The sequence below is a fragment of the Monopterus albus genome, unplaced genomic scaffold (genome assembly GCF_001952655.1).
Source record: "Monopterus albus unplaced genomic scaffold, M_albus_1.0 scaffold9.1, whole genome shotgun sequence".
NCBI classification, from domain to species: domain Eukaryota; kingdom Metazoa; phylum Chordata; class Actinopteri; order Synbranchiformes; family Synbranchidae; genus Monopterus; species Monopterus albus.
Window position 1 is genome coordinate 3,125,642 of NW_018127889.1, and position 21,155 is coordinate 3,146,796.

Below are 21,155 nucleotides of genomic sequence, written 5' to 3' on the forward strand. Positions count from 1 at the left end.
TACAGAAAACAATGGATCTGAATCAGCTGTTTGGAACTATTTGAAGCTACATGAGTCCTGTGACCCGCTGCCATTTTTGAACATTCAGTGTCGCAGCTCTTTTATCTTAAGGGCTCTGGAGCAGTTTATGGTGTCAGTTTGTTTTGAGACACATTAGACCCTCTAGTGGCTGAAAAGAAATTAGGTTGAGTAGCTTTAAGGAAAGTAGCCATTTGTGCAGCTTGATTTTCACACGATGAAGAGAGGCAACATTTCTAGTACTAAATACTGTGACCCGAGCTGTTAGGGGAAAAGTTAGAATTTTAGGTTTGATTTGTGACAGTCTTTTGGCAGAGATGTGTCTGAGTCTAGAATTTTCTTGTGGAGTCCTGTAAATCCAGTGTCAGTTACAGTCTCAGTTATACTCTACTGTGTTTCTGCCATACTCTCTGATCACGCTACCTGAACGAAACGGTATCGAATACCCAAATATACAACAGAAACGCTGACTTATTGTTACTGTGATACCCGCTGGTAATGCTTGAGTCTCTTTTGAAGAACAAGAAGTGAGTGACTGATAGATGACACTTATTCTGTCAACACCTGCATGGAAAACCTGCAGGGCCAGAATCAGATAGATGACTTCTGTTCTCTTATGAGAACATGTCTGATGTCCTCACTTCCGGTATGAACAGGGATAGAGTCAACAGCAATTAGTATGATGTTGAACCAACACCCCTCTCATATAGTCTCAACAGTACTGCAGCATAGGTAGTTTTACATGTTGTGTTGAACTGTATGTAATTTTAAAGCTTTTATAATTTTCACAGAACTGTATCAGTGTCCTGATCACTGTCTGAATGAAATAGCATTATTACCACTTCTTTTTTTTAGATTAATTGTTCATTTGTTTCAATAACATTTTATTGTCTTTGTTTTGGGTCTGTACGCTATTAAATTACTGAGTAGATGTTAAGTACTTTCACTGAGACGCATAAAATATTTATTATTTAGAGAAGTTTCCTGTGACAAGTAGAATGTTAATGTTTGAAAGAATATACACGGTATGTAAAACAATGCACATACTGTAAATGCTGAGATGAAATCTGCAGGTTTTGCTGTGCATTGGAGTTTCACAACAAAACATAAGAGAAAGGGAACAAGAGAAAGTCTATTGTCAGTAGTATAATATACGTATATAATACACAGTATAATAGGGGTTTCTGTAAAGGTAACCTTTTGTGACTTCCTCATGAAAAAGAGGACCTGATCTAATCTCACTAAATTAGTTCTTATATTTTTTATTACCAGTTTTTTTATGTGAAATTTCATCATCAAGGCCAAATTATTTTAATACTTCAAGTGAGATACAAATTTGATGAGCATCATGTATAGAAAGCCAAATTCCTTAGGCATCATAATTACACATTTTCATGTCACTATGTTGCAGCATAGGAAGGTTTATAGATGCTGGGTGTTGGGGGCCAATAATTAGCTGAGATGCTGGAGTAATGTAATTCATGTGGGAGTGTCTGGCACTGTTTAGCTTGAAATCCTCTGGGTCTTTTGTCAGTTATGTCATCATTGCCAAATTGTCAGGATGATTTCTGTGCAGTGTTGTACATTGCGTTGGCTGAAGGTATTTAAGTTTAGGATGTAGTTTTTATACCTTTTATGTTTCACATATTACTTCATTTCCTCAGTATCCTTGTCACACTTTCACTTGCTTCCTGTCCATTTCTTGTACCACACGTGTTTTACACCTTAGCTTTGTTTTCTTCCTGCAGCTCTCTCTAAACAAACCATAAGTAGTTCAAATCCAGTGTATTGGAGGGGGGAGGGGGGAGCTGGGCGGTGGCCATGGCTCGGCTGCATCGTATTAGGGCTGGGAGTGTTGAAAAGGGGTGTGGCCTGGAGCTAGTAACATCTGTGCCTGTCCCCTCTGCCCCCACAGCATTCTGCAGAGAAAGGCAGAGAGAAGGAGGTCAGGGTGGGAGTGGATACGCCTAGAAGTAGTTTTCACCGGCCAGCTGGCTGTTTGCAAGATCTCAGACAGCAGCAGTTCATGCTGTATGCTGAGGGAACCTCTTTCTGCCATCGGAGAAAAATGGCTTCTGTTTAAAAGATTTCTGATGATTTTGACAGCATTTGAGATTCAGCCCGTTAGCTGCTCCAACCCTGTGCTGACGACTTTGAACCTGCCTCGCTTGCATACCTTGCAGAGGAAATGCTCTGCTGCGTGCTGTGTACAAGCATCGTGTTTTTTGGCGATCGTGCAGAAAGCTGGATACTGCAGTGAGTTGAAGATATAAAGGGAATGCTCAGAACACAACAGAAGCACGCGCAATCCTGGATAGGGTAAGACGAGCTCACTGAATCTTCCTATTCTGTCCTCTTATCAGGTGTGTGTAAGGAAAAGGAGTGCAGGAGCTGAAGCCGGCTATCTGCTGAATGGAATGTGTGTGTGTGTGTGTGTGTGTGTGTGTGTGTGTGTGTGTGTGTGTGTGTGCGTGTGTGTGTGTGTGTGTGCGGTGTTTGTGTATCAGGTGTGTGTAAGGAAAAGGAGTGCAGGAGCTGAAGCCGGCTATCTGCTGAATGGAATGTGTGTGTGTGTGTGTGTGTGTGTGTGTGTGCGTGTGCGTGTGTGTGTGTGTATGTGCGTTGATTGTGCCATCATATCAGTCACCGTGTGCATGCTTGAGCGGAATTTGGGGTTGCTGGTTTGCTTTATCACTTCGCAGGATACACACTGCATTCACCTCACCAAGATGTAGGTGATTGTCATGTCTGTCTTAATTACGGGGTGCTGGTATGGAAAGCGGTGTTGCCAATATAACTGGGGGAGGGGAGGATGACAGGCCGTCCAGACCCTGCCCCGGGGCTGATTTTGCGGTGAGACAGTTGCCCACTTTATGTGGGGAATGCCCCATGATGACAAGGATGGTCTGGAGATAGGGTGAGGTGGTGCTAGCAATATGTACTCACACAGAAACAGGCTACAGGCTGCTACCTCCCACCAGCTTCTCTCTGTGGTTTGGCAAACACAGCCTGTTATCAGTGTCAGAGGAGTGTTAGGGAAGAGGGCATACTTTTTTCCATGATGGGGGAGGAGTGCAGATAATCAGGTCAATGAAAAGGAAAGTCACCTTGAGGGGTCTGCTCATTCTCCTCCCTCATTTCCTTTCACTGCCCATCTTTCTCAGGTTCCATTCTCATTTCCTCAGCTTCTCTTCAGAGGCCATCTAAACTCTACATCACATGTAAAATACCACACAGACTGATGTATTTCAAAGCTCTGGCAGCTACTCTTTGTAGTTCTGCAGGATTTTATGGTACCTCTGAGCTAGAGTTTACCCTGTAATCCTTAATGGTTTTGTTATTTGTTTTTGGCCACTGAATTACAGAGACAATCCTATTTTCTCTCCTATAAACATCCAGAGCAGATTAAAAAGGAGGGCAATGTGCGGTGGAAGGGACTTACATTAAATCACGTACGCACCCACCCACCCAGCTTGCACTGGTCACCCACCGCTCTGGTTACCATAGCAACTGAAGAAGGACTGTCTGCAGCTCAGGGTACCCGAGAAGAGATTATAATACTCTCCACACCCCATTATTGATGATCTCAGAGATTGTCTCTTTTACAGCTTAGAAATGCATTTGTCACTAATACGCGGCAGTGCCCAGCTGTGGTGTACAAAAAATCATTTACTGCTCCTTCTGCCACACGGGGGGCAGGGAAAGCCTTGATAGCCGCTATTAGTGCTTTATAAGTCCAGAGTTTATATCTGAACTCACCAAAGGTTTATTCTGGTTTTATTTTGCTTAAGGTTTCTGTTATGTGAATCATTAATGGTGCAGTAAAAGTAGACATACAGATGAGCTAAAGCACCCCTTCATTAAAGTCATGTTTCAAATGTGTTCAGTTGAATTTATGTTAAATTAGATGTTTATAAAAGTTGTAAAAGCTGATGTTCTTGTATTATTTTACTACTGTATTTCAACTATTTATCTATTGCTGTTAGCAAACTGTTTCAACTACTTCTTCACACACTTTGAATCATAATACTTGGTGTTCAGGTGTTGCATATTTGGATTCTTCTTCTTTTTTAAAGTTTTAAGGTTAATTGTATTTTTTTATCACCAGAGCTATTCTACAGTGTTTCCACATAATTCTTGGCAAATGCAGAAGTTCAAGCACCCCGGTGTGGGAACTCTAGTTGAGTCTGTATTGAGTGCAAATACAAACACTTAGTTGGATTTTCTTCTTCAGATAACTGAAGTAGGCTTTCCTGGTTGTGAATCAGTAGATGCATCTACAATTGTCTGACTATCAGGTAAAATTTCTTTTTTTTTTTCCATAATGAAATTACATATCTTAATACTCTAGCATACAGTACAGTTATTAGGAGCTTTATATGTAGGAGCACCAAAAACATAGTGAATAAGAAAGACACTTTTGGCTTTTCCCGTTTAGGGCTCGCCACAGTGAATCGTCACACTGACGACTCGCATGTTGACATTTGTTACGTGATTTACACCAGATGCCCTTCCTGACGCAACCCTGACTCAAACCTGGGCCACAGCTGGAAGAGCGCTGAGACTTAACCACTATCCTACCAGGGACGACTCCCCAAAAAAAAAACAACATAGTGAATAGAAATCAGAATTATATACTGTACATATGTGAGAAAAACAGACCATAAAAGTTAAGCTACTGTTTTTGTCAGGTCCGCTCGGCGCGACCTGCCTCTCTTCCGCCTTTCTCTCCTCTGCTCTCTCGATCCTGCGGGATCTGCACCTCAGCTACGTTGCTTTCAATAATTAGCGACTCGTTTGTCAGTGCGCACAGCTGGGGTGCATCCCGATGATTACCTTCTTTCTTATTTATACCTCTGGCAGACGCTCCGTCATCGCCGGAGCATTAACTAACATACCTAATTTGCATACCCCGTAACTGACCTATATTCGTGGTATGCGGCACGTCGTTTGACTTCCACGCTGACAGTTCCTGTGCTGTGGATTTCAGTTTGTACGTAGGTTATATGTTTTGTGTTATTCGTCTCTAGACGTCCACACTGACAGTTCCTGTGCTGTGGATCTCTTTATGTTTTTTCCATTAGGTTAGCTAGATGTTATATTGTTTTCCACGCTGACAGTTCCTGTGCTGTGGATCTCATTTTGTATGTTGCTTACCTGTTTTTGTGTTACACGTCTCTAGATGTCCACGCTGACAGTTCCTGTGCTGTGGATTTCCTTTTTCGTTCGCCAAACCTCCTGGGTAGTTTGTCTATTCCCCAGTCTGTCCTGTTCTTCCCACTCTCCTGTTTTTTTGCCGTTAGCCTGTCTACTCCCCTGGTCGTCCTGTTCTCCTCAGCCGTATTTGCTCAGCCCTGGTTGTATGTGTTCCTCGACTCTGTTCCTTTTTGTAATCCCACCAATAAACCACCTGTTTTTTTTTTTACTAGCACCTGGGTCAGCACTCTTGAGTCCAACCTCAGTTCTCCCTCACCCTCCTGGTGAGGGGGACTAAACCGTAACAGTTTTGAAATAGAAAAGTTCTTTCAAATTTCAGCTTCCATGTTAAACATGACCATTTTGTTCATATTCTTCATAATTATGGAAAGGCTTGCTATGGACTACTCATATTTTATGTGCTATTTTTAACTGAGCTTATTAATTTAGTCTTGTTTTGGAACATAGCCAGTAAACCAAACCCTAGACAAGTACGCTGAAACCCTGGCAAGGATATTGTCGTGTGTTGGAGTTGTTTCCTTCCCTGCCCCAAGTCCAACCTCCACTTGTGGGGCTGACCTGAAGAAGAATGCTAACATGTTAAGAGTGGGGGGTTGGAGAGTCTATCTGCAGAACAAGTTTGACAACCTTGCCTGTGGAAAGAGCAGCAGTCTTTTAACCTGCTTTTTAATCTCTGTCCTCCCTACATTTCAGCCACACACTCCCCAATCCTAAATGTACATTTTTTCGCTTTCCATTGTTAGACTATTCATTTGCGTAAGAATTCAAAAGAAATATCCCTTATTTTTTTAAGGCATGTAAAAGTTCATGTTCTAGATTACATCCAGCTGTATCTTTATCTCTTTGAAAAAATATCCTCTTGCCTAATTTCTAATTATGATCATGAACTCTCCACAGAAATAGATTTTGGGGATTGCAGATTTGGTCAGAAATATCAGGAAGCATGTCTAAGGATCAGAGGTAAGATAAGTAAGTGTCAGCAAATTTGCTTCTCTAATACACAGCTCGCCAAACATGCAGTGAACTTGCCATTAAGTGGACATGTAAAAAGCCATAAGGTATCACAAAGCAACACACCAATCTGACATATCTGTCTATCAGCACTGGGTTTGTACAGCCCTTTGTTCATGAAATAATGCTGTGGCTTCATAGACCAAACTGTCAGTTCAGATTATCACAGAATCAGCAGATGGAACATTCAGTCATAGCATGAAGAACAAACACAGTAGGTTAATCAGCTTGCACTGATCATAGCCTTTATGTTTCTTCTATTCCTGTTCATTGATCATATTTGGCCACATTTAACTTTGACTGTTAAAAACAGGCATGGTTATAGTTACATGAACTAATCTGTAGTTCACAGACTAATGACCACTGTACTATTTCCAGATGAACCGTGTGAAGACAATGAGTCTGTGTAACAAGGAAGGATATGGAAAACAATTAGATTACCTCTGCGTGACATGGCTAATGGAGCTCCCTGTTTTTAGCCCCAACAGATACCGTAGCCAGTGTGTGCTGATAACAGTGCACAGTAGTATTAACCTTGCTGTTTACCATTAAATTTTACATTGAAAATTACAGTTGTAATTTTTGCAGCCTTGTTCAAAGCATAATAGATACGTATATCCATGTACACACAGACTACATCATCATCATAAAAACCAGAAAAACAGTCACACCAAAAGAATAACACTAGATTCCAGCATAGGCGCTAATGAGCATAACAGCCCAAACAAATTTTATTCTAGTCCGCTGCCACTACTTTTAAGTCCTACAAGATCTGAAAATTTTCAATCCACAGTCATATGGACCAAGTGTGAAATGTGTCTGCTGGTAGAAGCTGCTTTCTTTGTCTGTTTCTGTGCTGTTATCCCTTTCTCTGCACTCTCTCTGTGTATCCATATGTTAGCCCTGTAATCTGAGAACCACTTCAGTAATACTCCCTCAGCCATGTGACATTAATGCTCCAGAGACAACGCCTATGTTATATCTTGACACATAGTCCTGTAATGAATGCACATGAGCCAAACAGGTCTGCCAGTGCAACACTGCTGTTCTCACATTAAGGACAGGTTTGATGGCTCTCTGTTCTTTGACTGGTAGCTGCTGAGAAGTGATTGCATTTTAATCTCTCAACCTGCCAGTCAACATTTCTGGCCCAGTTACTTTCTGACGTGTGTTTATGCCTGTGTGTTTAGGGCATCGTTAAGTAATTGCCAGTATGAGTGCAATGTATAGTATGCAGCTGTTTTGGACAGCAGTAGAGAAAACAATGTGACACCATGTTTAACATGAAAATGGTGCCCAGAGAACTCCCAGGTTTGGGGATTAATATGTGTTTCCAGTAGACCAGATCACTGTCATTTGGTAGTTATCAGTGTTCACTCTGTCCAAAAAAAAGTTTTTCTTTCCTAGGACAAAGTTTATCGGTGCACGTGCTAAAGCTGCATTGAGAAATGTAGATTGATTTATTACTTGTGATTGTTAAACATTTTGTGGTGGTGAACTAATACTGCTCTTGAGTCAAAATAGTTTAGAGGCTCACATGTTAAGCAAGCTCTTAGTGTCCAAATACTGGGCTGCTGATTGATTTTCTCATGGCTCAGGCTGTTGTTGTGATGAAATGGCTACCAGTAGCGTTCACTGTGTGACTCCTGAGCCTTTTGTTTGCAACTGTCCAAACTGATCCCAAATAAATTACCAAGTGATGTGTGTGCTGTGTGTTGAAAATGAGTGTAGCATGCTGCAGATAATACACTTTCCAAAAACAGGTACTGTACCTACAGTATCAATTTAACATTCATAGGTGCTTGTTTGTGCTGCTTAAATACATTTTTTACATTGTGTGAGAATGTAAAACAATGTGGTGGAACAGTATGAAATGGCCATTTCTATAATGTTGAGTTGTTGTGCATGGAAAATACTGCAACAAGATGATCATCAAATTGCAAGTCTGATTCATCCCAAATCCTAAATCAGAAAAGAAGATTAAACTCTTGTTTTGCCTAATATTAGGGTCTTGTGTTGGATGTCATTACTGTCTTGATAATCAGTCACATTCTCTTATTTCCCTTATTTCCTTTGATTGTAGAGCGTCTTTGCTCAGGTAAAAAAATGTGGCGATACAGGCAGCCATTAGTAACATTAGATTTTAAAAATTAGAAGTACATCTCAGTCAGAAACTGCTGAGATATGCCAGCTAGTGTAGAAGAAAGTATTTCACACACCTGTTATCAATACTGTACTGTCCACTGTGTTCTCCCTCCAAGGTTGTATTCCTGCTCCAAGTCGGACACGAGTCGGGTTATTGCCATCAGCTTGAAGTTGACCTACATTTAAAAGTTGTACACAAATAGCAATTATTTTACGATGGCCTACATAATTACTAAAAGAATATGGACATTTATGTGAAAATAGTATAGGTAGAAGTTGATTTTTTGTTTGTTTGTTTAAAGCGGTTTGATTTAACACTTTTGTAAATGTATTCAAGTTTAGTAGCATTCAGTAAATCAACTTGCCCTTTGTATACATGTCTTTGGATATCAAAACTTAACAGTTTTATACCATAAGAATGATGTGACCGTCACTTTTTGGTATATTAAGGTTATGTACCTTATAAGTGTGTTGTGGAATGGAAGGGCACCATTGGCCTAGACCAGTGATCCAAGGAGCAACAGTCAGATTGCATTTCCACTATGACATTAAGCAAATAATTAAAGTCTTTGGTAACAGTAGAGGCACTAGAAGAAATTAGTAACCAGAACAGACAACAGAACAAAATCAGAACAAAGGAAAAAGAAAAAAGGCCTCGGCAAAGCTAGAAACAGACAGCTGGATGGAAAGTGTCGGCTCCTCTTTGAATATTTGTTCTCTGCTCTTCATTCCTATTTGCCTTTGCTTAGTAATGGGAGCATCTCCCTGTGCTTAGGTAAAGATGCTCTTCCTAACTTCTGCCTTTTCTCTTCCAGAGGTGACAGATCTGCAGATTTTAATGGGGAAGTCTCAGGGCAGGCACTATGCACGGGCTCACACTCACTTTACAAACAGTGGGATTTTTTTTACAGTCTGAACTCCTGCCAGGTTATCCACCAAACCACATGGTCAAGAAAAAACAAGGCTATCCAAGGATAGAAATCCTCTACAGACAAAGAGAGAAGTGTTTGTGTGAATCTGGGTGGGCAGGTTTGATTATTGTATGTGTATGAATGAAAGAGTACAAAAGAAAAGCAGCCCACATAAGTCATGATGTTTCTCTTCAACAGTCCAACAGACAATTTTTGTTGCTATAAACAACAAGCTACTTGATATTATGCAAAGTGCAGCTGTTACTGAGCATTGTCATCAACTTCAGACTGTTGGCATTTCAAGTTTCCCTACTGTGAAGAAAATTCCTGGAAAGTCACATTAGTTTTGTTAAATTTTACTGCTTGGACAGCTAAGGGTTAGTTTGACAGTTTAAGTTGTACATGCATGAACTGTGCTCTCTCGGAGCAGGTGGCAGTCAAGGGTATTATTGCATGGGTGTTGTTCAGGGTCGCGAGGCTCATCTGGATATGAGAGGAATGTCCTCCTGTTCTAACAGGCCTCTGTTATGTTGGGAACCTTGACCGTATGACAGATAACCTCCGGGGGCTAATGTCAGAGCTTTCAGGTCTAACAGATTAACAGTTATAGCACTGATACAGCTTGCATGTTCAAACCTCTGACTTTCCCTGTCTCTTTGGCCTTGTGCTTTGCCTCTGTGCACCCTCCCCTCATGGCTGAGCTGTGGCACAGGTTCCTGTAGCTGGATGGTGACCAACACTGTCTGGCTCACACGTTTATACACAGTTTACAGCTTGCTTTAGCTAATGGAAAAGATGGCCAGTATTGTGGACTAATATGGTCAAAGTGGGCTTTGAATTGCTTCTTCTCTTAATGCTAGAATAGATGGTGAGCATTGAAGCTGTGCAGCTGCTGCTGAGGCCTTTGGTAGTCTATTTGGAAAAGTCGAGGATGTGTCAAAATAAATACACTGTAGAGTGAGCTGCTGTGTACTTTATCCCACGTGGGGCCGTATGGCCTGAGGCACCTTGTTTATGTAATACACCGCTAAGCTATTTCATTCAGTGGACACTGTATATTTTAGAGCATTTGCCATCTTTATTTAGAGAAGAGCAATTATTTTAGCAATACTAATTTTGCGTATTGTTAGTTTAGTTTCACACTTTGTTCAGTTATTACTAGTTTGTTGGCCACCGAGAGGCAGAAGTGGCATTTGGGCTTGCATAGTGTGTCTAATTAAATGGTTATTACAGCAGTTCATCATTACAGTTTAAAACAGTATCTTATCTTTGTGCTCTAACGTATTCCCATTTGGGATTTGCTTCTTTTGTTTTTGCTAGTGTCTACTTATTAAAGGGTGCATATCACTGAAGTGGGTGAAAATGAAAACAGACATTTCTAAAGTACAGCTGTTGGATAGAGGAAATACATATGAACCAAAAAAGTGACTAAAAAGGGGCAGTGATCGCATCAGGCTTTATTTAGATAAACCACAAAATTAACTTTTTATATTTTGACTCTACTTAGGAAAAGTTACCATAGGATCTGTTCTCGCTTTCCTTTTTTAGAAAAGACAGCTTTAGCAGTCGTCTGTTGGCCTCGGTCCACTGTGTTTAGTGATCTGCAATCTACAATGAGGATCATGAACTGAAGTTAAATTTAGAAATGCATCACACTGCATATGATGCATTCTGTCTGTGTAAAGCCTCTGATTTATAGAAAGTCACTAGGAAAGGTCAAGTGAATGTGGCTGTGTTCCGCAGGCTGGTGGGCAACAAGGAAAGAAGGCCCGGAAGATGCCCAGAAATTCTTGCAGGTCAGCAGAGCCTCTGTGGTTTATGATACTTGGCACCACACTGTTGGCCCCAGCAGGGCCGGAGACTGTAGAGCTGTTTTTGTGTCATGCTGACCACCGTGTCCTCATGGATATCTGGACACCATGTCTTTATTTGCCAGACAGCGGGGAAGTCTTGTGCACTTATTGTGCCCTTTTCCATTATTCCTGCTTGGAGTTGAGCCACAAGGTTTGAGAGCAAAGACTGCAGCTGTCATGTGTTACACTGGGAGTTGGTGCAAATGATCAGATTTTTGCTTTAGCAACAAATTAAGACTCAATACAATTCACCCTCTGCCTGCACCAATCTATGTAATAGTTGTTGAACCAAAATGGTGGACTGACTGCCATGCCGACATTGCCATCCCAAGAGTGCAACCACAAGCATGGCTAAAAACAACCCCAAAATACCTTTAAACACTGGGAAATCTGCATGTATGGTGACAGTGACCAGCTGATTAGATCCTCACCTGGCAGGAGAGCTATCAGTAATGTGCTCAGCCCTTCTCAAGAATGCTGTTCATTTAAGACAGCTGATCTCCATGTATTTTTGTGTAATTTGGAGGCAAGGCTGATGCAGCAATAGTCCAACAGGACTGCACACATTTCCTTTATTACTGGCAAAATTTCAGCTGGAGATCCCAGCCAAATGTGTAATCTACTAAATCTAAAATCTGGTCACGGTTGATTATTAGGATAATGGAGTTTGACATGGACTCAAATGTTGTAAGCCTCACCTGTCATTTGAGCAACACTCACATAACGACTCGTCTTAGGTTTACAGTTTTGTTTATGCTCTTTACCCACAGTGACTAAAACAGCCTGCAAAGCAACAGAAAGCCTCACACACCTCCCACCACGGTCATTGTAAACACACCCTTCTAACCATTACTCAGGTCTTTAGGGGAAAGCAGATGCTGAATAGGAGGGAAGGGGAGATGAAAAGGTCTGAATACACTAATCCTGGAAAATTGCAGTCTCCATTTCAGACATCACTCTCTGACAGGTCACTATTGTGTAAACTATTTAATTAAATCTTTCAGTGCTAGTCCTAACAGTGCTTTCCCTCCGAAAATTATAATCCTGTATCATTAGCCAGTACTTGGGCAAAAGTTCAGATTGTAAGTATGCAAACACTACAGGTTGCTAATAAGAGAACAAAGTATGATTTCATATTTTCAAAATCACAAACTGGGTGAAGGCTTCACTCCTCTCTGTTAGACCTGATTTGTGTTTGTTTTGACAAGTCATTGTGTCCCTTCACTGTGTCCACAGTACTCTCTGACGGAGGCCAAACTCTGAGGTGGAGGAGGCTGTAAAGAGGCCCTGAAGGAGCCTCCCACCCTTCTCTACCCGACCAGCCGGACACATTGGACAGCCATGGCTCCTCGGAAACGTGGTGGCGGCGGTGGCCGCGGTGGCCTCTCCTTCGTCTTCTGCTGTTTTAACAGCAGTGATCACCCAGAGATCACCTACAGGCTTCGGGAGGACTTTGCCCTGCAGGCCATGGAGCCGGCACTGCCGATACCAGGATACGATGAGCTGGATGGCATGTTCTCCGAGTTGGTGGTAAGACATTCAGCTTTTTTTTTTCCTTTCTTTTTTTTTTTCCCCAGAAAATCCAGACATGAGTAATCAAAGAGTGAATCAGAGCTGTTCCGTTCAGGTTTCAACAAATATCTTTTAACTTGAGGACAAATCTGCTGATTATTTTTTCTTAATGTCAGCAAGTAGCTTGAACAGACCAAAGTTAATTTATTTATTTAATGAATGAATTAATTTTATTTTTTTATTTATTTAGTCAACAATGACTTGATTCTACTAAGACATATTGCCTGATATACCTTATTCATCTGTGCCACAGAGCTCAGTTATTGTGCAAAATACCAATTAATATGTGTAAATTATACACACTGTTGCACTGGATCACATTTCTGTTACCATAAACATGGCCTCTAGTTTTTTTTTTAGTTCATCCCACATACACCATCCCACTACTGTAACTACTGACCAAACGTGTATTAATCCATGCTTGTAAATAGTTCCCAACAAATGCACTATTTACAGCTGTTTGGGTAGTGTGCCCAGCTGTTATAGGAAACTATGTAGCCTTAAAAAAAAAAGAAATATATTTGTTCACTGTTTAAAAATCAGTGGTTTAGTTGGTCCTGTGACTGAGAGTGACAGACTGTCACATTGTTGGGATTATGGACTTTATGACAACTGGAACATATAGAAAAACATCAGGCTTATTCGATAAGAAAACTTTGTTGAACTGGGTTTCTGTTTGCTGAGTTCATATAATAATCCAGGAACAATTCCACATGACATCTAAAAAGCAACCTGCCATACAGTATGGACAGATGAAGGAGGAAACACTAAAATCATCTAGCATAACACCTTTGTATTAAAATCTGAAGATATCTTTTAAATATAATCTTGCCTCATTGCTTAGACTGTTTGTAGATTCACATTCACAAATGAACTGTCACTTTCTCCCAGTTTACACTGTCTTGTGAGTAACAGGCCCAAGCTGCTGTTCTTTCTCTGTCTTATTGTCACTTCTAATTTGTTGTACTCTCTTCTCTCTCCTGGCCCCATTTTTCTCTCCCATGGTTGCCACAGTAGTCTAAGCCTGACATTTTTGCACATCAATAGACCTCATTCAGGGAACTCTTAATGTCTCAGTCTCCTCTATTTGCTAATTGCTTGTTTTTGTCTACCGCCCTTTATACAGACATAATTGAGTAAGTTGAGTGTGACGACAAGGAGGCTTTCAGTCGCTGTTTGGCAAAAGAAAACAGCCACGTGCTTATCTTTTAACCCAGTATGAGCCACAGTGTGTGTGCGTGTATAATGGGAATGGGGTTGCTGACAAACAAGACTAACTTGCTGTGGCAATCTGCTCTGTGATGATCAATTAAAGCCAACATTTGAACTTAAGACTAATTTGAACAGTTTTTCAAAAACTTTAACATCAAGGTGAAGGGTTTTATTTTTCCTATTCAGAGAACAGAGTCAAACAGAACATTAACAACAAATTTGTTGCAACTTAAAACACTTAGAGTAGCTGCTCTATACGATCTAAAGAATCAATAAAACACAAGTTCCATAGTCAGCAGTCTACACAACCACTTTAGGACATCTGATCATGGCACATATTGATCCACAGGACTTGATAACTTTAGCAAAGAATACTCCCATGATGAGTAGTTCTATAAAACATTTAGCAACCAGTCTATTGGCTAAACCATATTAACTTTAATCCCCAATAGTTTTATAAATAGCCACAAAGAAGAATAAACCTGTGTTTAGACTTGTTCCCATTATCTTCTGTTTCTCTCCTTGAGCCAAATTGCTTAAAAGCTTTCTCATAATTTTTATCATCCTTCACATGAAACTCATTTAGCTGCACTTGTCTTAAGACTGGACCAGAATGTGGACCAAAACACAAATGTGTAAAAGTTCAGAAAACTCTCATTCTGTGTCTCAGAAGGTAGAGTGGTCATCTCTCAGTTGGAAGGGTGGTGGTTTGCTTCCTGGTCTCCCCAGTCCACATGTCGAAGTGTCCTTGGGCAAGACACTAAGAAATTTCCACACAGATATTAATAAAGTATAATTTTAAAAAAAGAGTCTGTCCTTAAATCTTTGTTGTCCATGTCATCAAATGGTACAACTGTGCTGCATCTCCCGTCAGAAATCTTCTCCAAAAATGTATGAGATTCGTTTTTTGTGTTTTTGACAAAATATCCTAAATTCTAGTTTGTTTTATACTCCTAACCAGTAAAAATCACATAAAAACTTTCAGTTGTCCAACTTCTGTCTGGCATTTAGTCATATACTTCCCTAACAGCACCCTTTGTGTGCCTCTGTGAATTATGTGTCATACGTCATGACGCATGCTGTCTCCAGATGTTTGTTTCTACGTGCCTAGCAGGCAGACCCTGCCTTATTTTTAAACCCATTACTCACACATCTAAAGCCTGCAAGACATTATTTGATTCAGAGTCATATTGAATTTACGATGAGAGCACCTGGTGAAATGGCACATGCTTTTGTTTCGGGGAAATACAAGATTGATTTTTACTGATAGCTGCTGCGGCTTGTCTGTACTGTCAAGTATGTTTTGAGAATGGTCCTCTGTTTTTAGGCAGCAGGTAATATTGTGTGCAATCTGTAAAGGATTATGAAAGCATCATTAATTATTCCTCTTCCCAACTATTTAAAAAAATGTCTGCATTTCTTTCTGTTACACAGGATGAGCTTGACCTCACAGAGAAACACAGGGAAGCCATGTTCGCCCTGCCTGCAGAGAAGAAATGGCAAATCTACTGCAGCAAAAAGAAGGTAAATGACTCTCACAGTGTATTATATCACATCAGCCTCACAAGCTCACTGCTGACTGGCTGCTGTTGCTGAATAATACTGTATGTGCCAAGTTTATAATCTCCTCCCTTGATTTGTTGATACCTGAAGCTGTGTTTTCTAAAACACAGACCACAAAGCCTTGCGTCACCATGTCTCTCTGCTTACAACAGGCCCTAGCATGAGTTGGCTGCACGCTATATCTGTGGAATGCAGATTTTTATTTTTGATGAGGTACAGTATTATTACAGCTCACAAGATAAAACCATCATCATGCTTATGACAGTATAAACTTCACAGTCTTTGTTTCCTGAATATCTCAGTCAACCTGAGGAGATGTTATACAAGGTGGATATAAAAATAGCGATGTGCAGAGGGAGTAAGACGGAGGCTAAATCCAGCCTGTTGGGCTGAAGAATTCAAAAGTAGTATCTTGTTTCTTGTGATACCAAAGGGTTAGGGATAGTTGTATTTTGTCTCATTGTTTGATATATTTTAATGATGTGGTTTCTCCTTTCAGATAATACACCTGCCCCATCAAAGTGCTCGTGTAACCATAACATACTCTACCACTCTGTGACAGGGTCTTATTTCATTCTGTCTTCTTTCTCTGATAAAAGGACGGTCAGCTGTCCCTTTTTTCCCTATGTATGATTTCATCCTCTGCATGGAGGAAAACACAAATGCCTGTTCTAGTTCAGATAAACTGGAGTTGAGTTTCCCAGCTACCACTGAATGTGGCCCCACAGTTTTGCAGTGGTGTTTTTCAAGGCCATACAAATAAATGTGTAGGATATCCTGCCCCCTAATATGCAGAAAGGGCAGATGCAGATTTATCTATCTTTTCCTACATCCGGCAACAAATTGGAGGTGAGGAGTATTGGGATTTAGCCTGATGGATGGATGGATAGTTAATATTCCAGTGTACAGTACAAATCCTCAGAAAACACAGCTGCAGGAAGGCATAAGGGATGCAACTCATCACACATATCCTTTGTAAATCCACATTTCAAAATGAGATACTAGAGTTTTTATGTGGTTAAAACTAATAAAATATAATGGGTTAATTAGTAAGTTTTTAAAGGTGCAGAGGCAGGCTCCCTGTTTCCCCTTGTGCCTAGTAGTTATGCTAAGCTAAGCTAACCTCCTACAGGCTGGAGCTTATTTAATGTGCAGAGGTAAGCATGGCGTTGATTGTGTTATGTAACTTTCATCAAGGACGTGTATAAACATACTTCTGAGTATTTATGTGTTAGGCAGTATTGTGTGTTTATGCCGAAAGTGAAATAGCATTTTCAGTGCTTGAGTTGATGAATATGCTCAGAGGCCTGAGAAACCACTTCATAAACAATTATAAAAAAGGACCACTCACTTTAAATTGTGTAAGTATCGATGCATGTATGGCTTACTTCGGCTGCACAAAGGCAAGTAATGAAAAGAACTGCAAGTGGAAACAGCACATGCATGCTCCTGTTTCTGCTGTGTCCCAGTTAGTGCCCTCATTAGGAATAGTCCTGGGGCCCATAATAAAACCCAAAACGTTGCTCTGCTTCTGATCTCTGCTTCAAATGAACATGCAGGAATGTTTTAATTTTGTTGTAAAGATAAAGAACGGTTTACAGTAACTAAATCTGATTTTTATGTGCAGTATCAACATGCAGAAGGGGGGGTGGGAAGAGAGACAGAAATGCATTAATATTGCTGACTCGACAGCTGTATCTGGCACCAGCCCAGACAGATACAAACTCACCATCTGAGCTCAGAGAGGAAGGGTGTGTTTAGAGAAAAGAGGCAAAGGAAGCAGTTGGTAGTCCAAGGCAAACAGGAAGGCTTCACTTCCACAGGTGCAGCTTTTGTATTTGAGTCAGTGGGGACGATAAGGTGGGAGGGTGGGGAGGAAGGTGGGGTCATTGTTAGGGCACTCCGAGCTCTTGAGTGACGAGGATGCTCTTTTTCACCAGTCATTTCTTGGCAATTAAATGCTTCAGAAGTGGGCTGGGCTGAGTAGATAAGTCAGTCAAAGCTTCAGTTGTTTGGTTTGGCCAGACACTTGAACGGATAAAATCACGCCGCAGAGAATCAATCTTCTTCCTGCTTCTTGTTGACTCTCCTCTAGGTTGTGTCATCTGCCAAAAAGCAGATTAATCTTAGGTTAGGTTTCAAATTTCATCAAAAAAAAACTTCTATGAGGACAGAGCTGTAACTCAGCTTCTCTTTCAAGCACTGTGTCCCATTACTCCTAAAAACTGAGATTGCTTCCTCTTTCCTAATGTCTTTCATCATTACTTTTCCAAATTTGGGACAAATAAATATCTCAAAATACACTCCCCACATTTCTCTCTTATCATAACCCTAAATAAACTGTCAGTGTTTGAAGACTGCTGACTTCTGAGCTGAAAGACAAACTCTTCAAAGATGTAAAAGGAAGTGGTCCCATCTCTGTGTCTGCCCCACTAATGGACTGAACTCCTTCCAGCACCCGCCTGGTCAAGCTGGCACTGGTCGCAGGAACAGCAGGATCAGGCCTCCCTGTCACTGCACGATTCCTGCAGACCTGCCAAGACCCGCAGTTTCTGCCAGAGCAGCCATGCCTCTGCGGCCTGCTTTATTAACTCATGCCCAATTAGTTTCTAATGGTCACAGCTCACTTGTGCTTAATGGAGCAAACGTTAAAATGAAAGGGGAGTCTTTTATGTATAAGCCAAATTCACGGTCAGGTCATTTTCTTCTCAGTGTTTCCCTTGAATTAAAAAATTTAATCATCAAAGAAATACCCTGCAGTTATCTTTTTCACATGTGATATAAACATACCCTTCCATAAATCAGGCCCTGTCCATAATCTGTGGTTTTGTCACTCATTTGCTAAATCTCAAGGTCCTCTCAAGCAGCTATGCTCTTTTTGACACTTTTCACCACATCTTGAAACTCAGTAAAGCACTGGAGGATGAAATGGGCTGGATATCTGTGTTGCCCTACTTTGAGCTCTTACTCCATTTTTGGCTTTTTGCTATTTGTCCCCCAGACCTTCTGTTTGTTGTGCATTTATCGGTGTTTGTATGATTCACGTCTTTCAAAGCCACTGATCTGAAAAACTTTGATCTATTCAAATGTGATGTAAACCAAATAACAACTTATCCCTTATGTGACTTTCCTTCAAGGCCACATTCTTAAATACAACCAAGTCACAGTTAATATTCATAACCCACCTACATGTTTTTATATCAACTTATCTCATTGTATTTCTTCCCTGTTCATTGTATGACGCTGCTTAAAAACTGCACAGGATCACTCATACTGTCGTTCACTGTGTTTCAGGAACAAGAAGAAAACAAAAGTGCTACTAGTTGGCCAGAATACTACATCGATCAGCTCAATTCAATGGCAGCTGTAAGTAATAACATGAAGTTTGTTTATTAAGAAATTTGTTATTATTTTGACTTTGAATTGTTACTCAGATGTTTCTTTTGTTTAATGCTTTGATAAACAGAGAAAGACGCTCCTCGCTCTGGAGAAAGAAGATGAGGAAGAGAGGAATAAAACCATAGAGAGCCTGAAGACTGCTCTGAGGACCCAACCTATGAGGTGGACCAATGTGAAAACATCCTCCTCTCTCCACACACCGCTCTCTCTCTTCTTTAATGTCAAAAATCACTGCATCTAATTCCATTTGACCTCTCTCACCTTGTTTGTCACTTTTTACATCCTCACAACTGTATGTAAACGATGCCTTTTAAAAACTGAACAACTGTAAAAGTCACTGCAGTGTTGGTTAAAGATTTTTCACTGATGGGGATGTACATTAAAGGAGACTGAGAAACATTTCATTTCCATTTTAGAACCATGAGCTTCAGTACACTTTAAAGGTGAATGTTACTGAAGACGATTCATTTACAGTCTGAGCAAAGGAAATTGAGAACACAAGTAAACATACAGATACAGTATATACACATTTTTTGACCTGTTATTAGAACTTTTCTGCAGGACATTTGTGCATTAGATTTATATTTCATTTCATGTTAAAACTAGTTTTCACAGAAGCATGATTTTGCCCTGCTCTCCTCTCAGGTTTGTGACTCGCTTCATTGATCTGGATGGCCTTACGTGTATCCTGAACTTCCTGAAAAGCATGGACTATGAGACCACAGAGTCACAGATCCACACATCACTGATCGGCTGCATCAAAGCTCTGATGAACAATTCGCAGGGCCGCGCCCATGTCCTCTCTCACTCCGAGAGCATCAACATCATTGCTCAGAGCTTGGCCACGGAGAACATCAAGACCAAGGTTGCAGTGCTGGAGATCATGGGTGCTGTCTGTCTGGTGCCTGGTGGACACAAAAAAATCCTGGAGGCCATGCTGCACTACCAGCGCTTTGCCTGTGAGAGGACACGCTTTCAGGTAGGTACGAGCAAGCCAGGTGCACCGTGGTGGATTTTACTCTTTTGCAGATAGATCAATTAATTTGAAAAGGACATTGCTTGAAGATATTTAACACCAGTTAATGATCTGTCATCCCTCAGACACTTATAAACGATCTGGACCGGAGCACAGGACGATACAGAGATGAGGTCAACCTGAAAACAGCCATCATGTCCTTTATTAATGCTGTGCTGAGTCAAGGCGCTGGAGAGGTGAATTTTATACCTTAGACAGTTTTTATGCTTCCATTCACATCAGGTCATCATGTCCTTTGGCTACTGAATCAAGAGACTCTTATCCTCTTTTTTGCTGTTAAATGTTTTTTCTAATATAGGCAAGTTTGGAATTTCGTATCCACCTACGATACGAGTTTCTTATGCTGGGGATCCAACCTGTGATCGATAAGCTGCGTTCTCATGAAAATTCCACATTAGACAGGTGAGATGTAGCCCAAAAATACGCCTCAGACTCAAACCTAATTTCTCTTGTAGAATTCAGCTGCTCCAGTGTGGTGTCACTAAACATTTGTTGAACAGGAGCTAAATGAATAAATGCAGAGGAGACATCTTGAATTATTGCACAGAGCTTGAGATGTTCAAAAACCTAACTTACAAATCCGTAAAACCTTACTGTCAGGAATAAAAAAAAAAAAAATCATACCTTCTAAACAACATCTCAGGTATTAGAATCTTTCTACTTTTCATTACATTTCATATGAATGACAACAGACTGGGAGAAAAGAAACACCACACTGTCCTAGAAAGGATTTTCACTCTGTAAATCATCGTCACCCTCTAAAAAGATCTTTCAGAGTTGAACTATAAGTATATGAAGCATCACATCTGCAGGTTGCTTTCTGATCCAGTCTTTCTCTCTGACCCTCAGGCATTTAGACTATTTTGAAATGCTGCGGAATGAGGATGAACTGGCTTTGTCAAAACGTTTTGAGTCGGTAAGGAAAAGAAGAATCGCCCTTGTGCATTATTGTGACTGTTCGTATTATATTTTGCAGTAGGTATTGATGGAGCTGTTATTTTACTCCTTCACCAGGTACATATAGACACCAAAAGTGCCACCCAAGTTTTTGATCTCATCCGCAAGAAGATGAACCACACTGATGCATACCCGCACTTTATGTCTGTCCTGCATCACTGTCTCCTCATGCCACGTAAGTGTTTCATTAAATTATTTATTACTGGGCTGAAAACTAGGAAACACGTCTGAACAAATACTGTTGACATCACACAGAAATAC

General features: G+C 40.7%; 1 protein-coding gene across 1 annotated transcript in view; it reads left to right on the top strand.

Annotated features, from left to right (window-relative positions):
* Window positions 1-1,933: 1,933 nt before the first annotated feature.
* Window positions 1,934-21,155, top strand: part of LOC109953843 (disheveled-associated activator of morphogenesis 1-like) — a 32,190-nt gene continuing 12,968 nt past the window's right edge. Inside the window, exons 1-10 of the mRNA XM_020589297.1 lie at window positions 1,934-2,337; window positions 12,392-12,685; window positions 15,374-15,463; window positions 18,797-18,868; window positions 18,969-19,063; window positions 19,547-19,880; window positions 20,003-20,113; window positions 20,236-20,339; window positions 20,787-20,853; window positions 20,952-21,069. Coding sequence (XP_020444953.1) covers window positions 12,497-12,685; window positions 15,374-15,463; window positions 18,797-18,868; window positions 18,969-19,063; window positions 19,547-19,880; window positions 20,003-20,113; window positions 20,236-20,339; window positions 20,787-20,853; window positions 20,952-21,069 — 1,180 coding nt within the window. The 5' untranslated portion in view covers window positions 1,934-2,337; window positions 12,392-12,496. The remainder of the gene's footprint in view (window positions 2,338-12,391; window positions 12,686-15,373; window positions 15,464-18,796; window positions 18,869-18,968; window positions 19,064-19,546; window positions 19,881-20,002; window positions 20,114-20,235; window positions 20,340-20,786; window positions 20,854-20,951; window positions 21,070-21,155) is intronic.